Below are 7,106 nucleotides of genomic sequence, written 5' to 3'. Positions count from 1 at the left end.
CTGGTGTGTGTGTGTGTGTGTGTGTGTGTGTGTGTGTGTGTGTGTGTGTGTGTGTGTGTGTGTGTGTGTGTGTGTGTGTGTGTGTGTGTGTGTTAGGTCAAATGCACGAGGTGACCGTGATGGACAAAGAGAAAGAACACATGAGCAGACTGAAAGATGCTGTTGAGATGAAGGTAAAATCCTCTCATGTTGTCACACTGTTTCTGATCAGAGGCTGTAGGTAAATGAAGCGAGTTAAAGAACTAAAGTGTTCCTGCTGTAGGTACATGAAGTGGAAAGAACTGAAGTGTTTCTGCTGTATGTTCTGTAGAGAACTCTGGAGGAACAGATGGAGAACCACAGAGAGGTTCATCAAAAACAGCTGAGTCGCCTCCGAGATGAGATTGAGCAGAAGCAGAGAGATGTCGACCAGCTCAAAGAGTACGTTATTTATTAAGTATTTTGAGGCTACAGCTCTGTCGGTGATGTGGCAGTAATGGAATAATTGTGTTTTTTTTGTAGTGTGAGTCGGGCTTTGCAGCTGGAAAACCGAAAGCTTCAGTCTGACTTTGAAAAACTGAGAGCTGAGGATCAGAACAAAGACCAGAAACTCCAGAAACTGCTGTAAGTTTGTCTTTGTGCTTTGCCTCACTTAAAAGTGTCGGTGTTTCCTCCTCTTTTAATTCACATTTTCAGTTTGCATAAAGTGTTAAAAAAAGTTCAAAAGTAAGTACAAAAAAAACAAGCCTTAATCCTTCTGTGATGGTTTAAATGGTTACTTTGCCGTGTTTTATGTGGAGTCAGTTTTGATGGTAAATGTAGTCAACTGAAGCAATAAATTCCTCTGTACATGTTGTGTTGACCGAAAGCTGAATTGTACTTCTCGCAGAGCCATGCCGGCAGTTCCGACATGTAACAGGATGTACTGCGTCCCACATGTATCCCAAATCCGTCCAGTGGGATGCCATAAAACAACAATGCTAGCCTAGTGCACTGTACAAAGGTCCATGGAAATACAGTGACCAGCATCATCTTCTGGAAAAATCATTTTCTTTTGGATGGTGATGAAGAAAATGGCCAGCTAAAAACCTAAAACACATATTCACCACTTTAAAAATCTTTCCAAAATAATCAGCAACGTGGTCCAAAAACTTACTGGAGTCAGTCAAAAATCAGTGCGATAAGAATCTTTATTCTTTTCAAAGACAAATACCCAAGTTACATCCTGGCAGACTGCGCAGGAACACAGTCTTTCATAGCCCTCTGTCTCCTCCTGCTTAGGCGGGATTTCTGCATGATATCCACCTTTTTCTTAGCTGGCTGCACCTTTTCTGGAAAGCTCTACTGCCATCTTGTGGCCGTTTTGTGTACTTATTTTGCTTTAGTCTGAGGAACAACATACAAGCATCAACAAAGGATCAATACAGCGTGAGATTTACAAATGACAATACATACTAGTAAGGGCAGAAATAAGTACTAGTAAGAGCTGATAGCAGGTATGGCATCAATGACCAAGAGTTTAAGTCTTAGAGATCATCCATGCTGATATATCCGAGAGACAGTCCGCGATCCGCACCGAGACGGTGTGATCATCTGGATGGACGGATAGGTAGATTTGTGTATCGTCTGCGTAGCGGTGTTGAGAAGCCGTCTGAGCGAATGATCGGCCCCAGTGAGGTGGTGTAAATTGAGAAGAGAAGGGGCCCTAGCACCGTGCTTTGGGGGCCCCCCTGTGGAGAGGCAGTGAGAGGAAGATAATTGTCCTTGCCACAAAACCTTGTGCAACGCCCCGAGAGGTAAGATTCGAACCTCAGGAGTGCTTTCCTTGAAATGTCTCGCTCAGGGACACAGTGGTGTCTCACAGTGGATTCGAACCCAGGTCTCTCACACCAAAGGTATGTGTCTTATCCACTGCCCCATCACCACCCCCATGATTGATTGTGTCAAAAGCAGCTGATAGTTCAAGCAGGATAAGAACTGAGGATTGGGCTGCAGCTTTAGCTGACCTTAGGGCTTCTGTCACAGACAGAAGAGCCGTTTCAGTAGAGTGGGCACTCTTAAAACCAGACTGATATGGATTTAGGACATTTCGTGAGAGGAATTCGGAGACCTGTTTGAAGACCACCTGTTTGATAGTTTTGGATAAAATATGGTGGAAGCGAAACTGTGAAATAGTTCTCAGCTTGGGTAGGGTTGAGGGCGGGGGTTTTGAGCAAGGGTGTAACCCGAGGCCTTTTGAAAGTGGTTGGGAAGGTTCCCAAAGCCAGAGAAGTATTTATCACACGAGTGATTGCTGCCGGCACCACGGTAGGAGATATGGCAGATGAAATTCGTTGGAATTGGGTCCAGCATGTAGTGAGATGAGTACAGGTCAGAGGTTCTGATACCTCGCTCTTGCGGAGGTTGAGGAGGTGTGAGACATACGGTGCTGGAACAATGGGCTTTTCCTGTAGGCATACCGTGAACTGAATGAAATAGTGGTCAGACGTGTAGAAGTCTGACAGTTTCGGAAAAGACTAAGGTCAAGCACCTTGCTAGATTTGTGGGTCGGGGGGCTGAGAGCCCGTGTTAGATTAAAGGACTGAACCAGAGACTGGAAGTCTGCTGAGTTAGATTTGTCTTAGTAAATGTTCCTGTCACCGAGGACAAATAACAGATAGCTATGCTCTGGGATTGAAGTGTGTCTAGCTTGTCCACAAAGTTACCCATTCGGTATATGACATACCACAGAGACCTTTACCAGAGCGGACACCAAGACAGCATGATATTCAAAGGAAGCATATTGATTTTGGGGTAGCAGCTGTGTGAATTTCCATATGTTGGAAATTAGTTTTCTGGTTTGATCCAGGTCTCAGTGAGCGCCAGTAGCCCGAGAGATAATGTGTTAGCATAAGCAGTGATAAAGTCAGCTTTGTTGACTGCCGACTGTAAACAGATGTGGGTAGTGTCCGTTTTAAAGGCTTGAGCAGTGCCTGATTTCTGTGCCTAATGGCACAATACGTGTTTTGTGCACCGGAGACGGCAGGAATAGTATGGTAACACATAGCGTAATTGCAGTTTTAGCCAGTGACTTTAAGTGACTAGGTGTGCTTACAAAAGCTACTCTTGTAGGTGGACTTGCACAGGTAGACTTACCACGTCTTTCCCCAAGTAGGTCTTCACACAAGGACCAGATGCTTCAGTGATAGGTTTTATTGAAGTAATATTAGAATAATTGCATACAGGTGTTGTGAATTAAGACTGATTGCACCCAGCTGAGATCGCCCTCCGGATTAACTAGACAAAAGGTTGGTTTCAGAGGGTGGGACACCCACCCAGTTGTTTGAGATCGCACAGCCTAGTTCTAACTAGTTTAACTAATCTTTTAACGTTTAGTATTTTAAAATGAGCTTGACTTTAAAACTTCTCCGCAGGGTTGTTTTATATATTATTGAATGATCTAGTATATTAGTCGGCTATTCACAATTAGAACATCTGAAAGTCAGTCATTATCTTCTTTAAAATGTTGTGATTACACAGTGTTTGTAAATCAACAATTCAGTGCTCTAAAAACTCATATTCTTTGTTTACAATACATTTCTCACAACTGGATGTTTTCCCACATTAGATTCTCAGGGACTTTGATTCCCTTTCCTTGGCGATGTTTACTCTTTTGCTGACGTTCAATGTAAAAATTCACAATGGAAAGGCAACATCAGATCCTTCAGTGGACAAACACTCAGTCACAGTTTCTCTTTATTAAAAACCAGATTATTTTTATTTTATTAATACAGCTTATAATATTTTTTCAGTCAGAGTGTTTAAACTCCAACTCTGCTTGTGTGTTTCAGGTTCCTGAATGAGAAGAGAGAGCAAGCCAAAGAGGACCTAAAGGGTCTGGAGGAGACTGTGGTACCTTGATTCTTTTTTGCCCCATTCATGAAAGCTTTACCTGCAGCAGTGAGAGATCTCAGATCAGCTAAATTATAATGTTTCATCCAACAGGCCAAAGAGCTGCAGACGCTGAACAACCTTCGTAAAGTCTTCATCCAGGACCTCGGTACTCGAGTCAAGAATGTAAGAAAACCATCAGTCAGGCTGAATGATCAGGGGAGTCTGAATTTAACTGACCCAATCCTAACATGGTTTTATCAAACATCGCAGAATCCCTGAAAGCTGAAATTGAGCCTTTCTGACTAACTTGGCATTTTCAGAAATGTAATTTATATTCACTGTCCCTGTCAAATAAAGTAATAACCTTAACGAGGACTAAAACCAGTCCACATCATCCAAACCAAGACAGCATCATTAGTTCTGTAAAATGCTGTGTTCAGCAGTATGGAAAGCCTTGGAAAGGTCGGTGCTGTTTTCACATTAGTGAGAGGCTAAGATTGAAATGCGTTGTGTGTATATATATAAATATATTGACTGCTGTAGCTGGAAAGGTCTGTTATGTTCTAAATAAATATTTAGTTAACCAGAGACACCAGAATCCTCAAAATGAGGGAGAGTTTTTCACGGGGCCAGTAGCTCCTGTAAAGTAACGCACAGCCTCATGGAATAGACTGAGATCTTTCAGGGTTGTCCATTAATATAGTGCTGTGCAATAACGAACTACACATTGAGTGAAATATGTAGGCCTGATTTAAAATGGGTGAATCATTCAGTTCTTGCAAGTTGGTCGGGGCCCTTTCAATTGAAACGGATGAAACATAGCTAAGGCCGCTTCTGCCGCTATTACCCTGTTGCCTAAAACCAGCATCAAACAATTCAGGCTGGAAATCAGGATTGTTCACAATAGAGGGAAAAACAGATTTCAGTTCTGACCTTTCCTCGAGTCGATTTACAGATTTCCAATCCAAAGAACTCGGATTATTTACGACCCAGTCATAAATATACCTCATGAGTACACAGCAGAGATAGGGACTCGAGTTAGAGACTCTGACTTAGAGTTAGAGAGTCTGACTCGAGTGCGACACGTCGCGCACACAGTGACTTCAGACTCGACTCGGACTCGTGAACAATGTTTATTTTTTAGGAAACTTCTGATGAGCTTGCCGTTACTCCCTCCCTCTGTTACCTATAACCTGCCTACGTAACATGTAGCATCAGCTGCGCGAGGCCGCGTGAGAGAGGAAAACAAACATTCATCTTAAACTTTAGCTTTAAAACTTCATACAACAAGACCCAAACAAAGACGCGCTGAATGCAAATAGGTTAGTAACCTGAGGTTAGTAAACATGTTTAGCTCAGCATTGGCCATAACGTTAGCTTACTTCTTTCTTCAGCTACAACTGACGAGAGGTTTACTCCGTCGTTTGTTATGAAAAGATTAACAAGCGTTTGTATACTTGCCAAACTTGTGGTGGTCGATAAACGTAATCATTTACGTCCCGCTGGCTGCCATCACGTTGGCTAGAAAGAGGTTGCGGGTTTATTGTTGATCATGTAGCCTTACAGTTTTATTTAGTTATAACGTTACACTGGGTTTGAGAATCAACAGGACTAACAGTAGTTTATACGCTTATAACAAGTCATTAATTGTAGACGCATTGTACATTGTACAATTAACCAATGATGTTAAGAAGAGCTTTTAATTTTTCACTGGATTGGAAATAAATACCAAAAGATCATCTGCATGTAGACTTACTGTATGACGCTCACTATCAGCTTGCAGACTCTGTATAGAGGGTTTCATCTTTATTTCACCTCCCGCTACGACTCAGTGTCAATGATAAACAAGAGGGCGACAATGTCCAGCTGGCACATTTTCCAATCTAAGCCCATTAGTCAAAAGAGCTGCATGGGATTATCATAAAGAATCTTAACCCGACTAATAAAGCTGTCTACAGGGCCAAATTTGTTTAAAGAATAAAAGAAATGAGCACGAGACCACCAACATCTCCTTGCAGGAAAGATTCCCGTCATTGCTACAGGCATTTTGCCCTTTTATGAAACCTGTTTTTGAGGTTTAGGACAAAAGGTTTTCAAGCTGAGTGTTCAGTATCTTTTGTTCCACATTAAAGGAACATAATGTAAGATTTGGTCTTTTTTGTGATTTGGTGTCCCTGCCGTTTCATAGTGTAACGTTAATTCACCGCTGTGTCCTAACCCTGACCCTGTCCACAAAAAGAGTGGATCTCTGAGAAATCTAAGAACACCTTAGTTATGAAATCAGAAGGGTAATGAACTGCCACCTTAGCCGAATGATTATTTATGAAGGAGATCCTGGGCCCGTTGTGTGTACGGCATCGTCCTGGTTAGATCTGTGAAGTTACGGAATTTCCCAATCTATATATTTGTCTTTATTTCTATAGCGCTATTTCACAAGAGGTTATCTAATTGCACTTTTCATCTAGACCGTACTCTCTCTAATATTATTTACAGAGACCCAACACTTCCCCCCATGAGCAAGCACTTGGCAGCTGTGACAAGGAAAACTCCTTTCAACAGTAAAAACTTGGAGCAGAACCCAGACTCAGACTGTTAATTACTTAATTGATTGGAACAGGGTTTTGGTGGTTCGGACTGGTGAGCCCAGTCAAGCTTCAGCCGCCCTGGGAACGGTTTCACAAAGCTATTTTAGATCTTGGTCTAGGTCTATAGTGTTAGACTAATCTAAAGTTAGACACACAAATAAAGACTAAGTTTAGACCAAAATAATTAGACCCCTTACCCCCAGGCTAACTTAGGTCTAAGTTACCCCGGTAACCACCAGTTACAATCAGTTACATTACAGGGAACATGGCTGCTGGTGTTATGGAGAGCGCTATGAGAAGGAAAGGAGTTTTTAGGGCCCGCAGTAACCTACTAGAAAAAAACAACAATGAGGACTGAATTAGCTACTGAGCCCTGCCTCCTCCAGTTTTAGGATTCTTCCTCTTAAATATTTCTTTTTTGGCATCTTGTACCATGTGCTCGGATCTTTTCTGTATATCTTCAAGGTTCAAGGTCAAGGTTAACGCTGTCTACTGTCGCCACATTTTTTTTACAAATCAAGCATTTCTACCACACTCAACGCTAAATTAGTACAATGTTCTTATAACTATTACACTGCTTCAACAAACACATTTTTTCAGCAGGGGTAAACTGTACTGAGTGGTTGGATACGCTTGAAAAGTGTCTTATTTTACCCAGAATTCACTGCA

General features: G+C 42.0%; 1 protein-coding gene across 2 annotated transcripts in view; it reads left to right on the top strand.

The window, feature by feature from the left end:
• Positions 1–7,106, top strand: part of LOC123974353 (kinesin heavy chain-like) — a 47,867-nt gene that overhangs the window by 36,664 nt on the left and 4,097 nt on the right. For both annotated transcript variants that reach the window (XM_046054982.1, XM_046054983.1), the window contains exons 18-22: positions 97–173; positions 311–420; positions 502–603; positions 3,810–3,870; positions 3,964–4,035. In XM_046054982.1, coding sequence (XP_045910938.1) covers positions 97–173; positions 311–420; positions 502–603; positions 3,810–3,870; positions 3,964–4,035 — 422 coding nt within the window. The remainder of the gene's footprint in view (positions 1–96; positions 174–310; positions 421–501; positions 604–3,809; positions 3,871–3,963; positions 4,036–7,106) is intronic.

Source organism: Micropterus dolomieu, linkage group LG07 (genome assembly GCF_021292245.1).
Source record: "Micropterus dolomieu isolate WLL.071019.BEF.003 ecotype Adirondacks linkage group LG07, ASM2129224v1, whole genome shotgun sequence".
In the NCBI taxonomy this organism is placed as follows: domain Eukaryota; kingdom Metazoa; phylum Chordata; class Actinopteri; order Centrarchiformes; family Centrarchidae; genus Micropterus; species Micropterus dolomieu.
The sequence above is the reverse complement of the archived record's forward strand: the minus strand, read 5'-3'. Positions and strand labels throughout refer to the sequence as shown.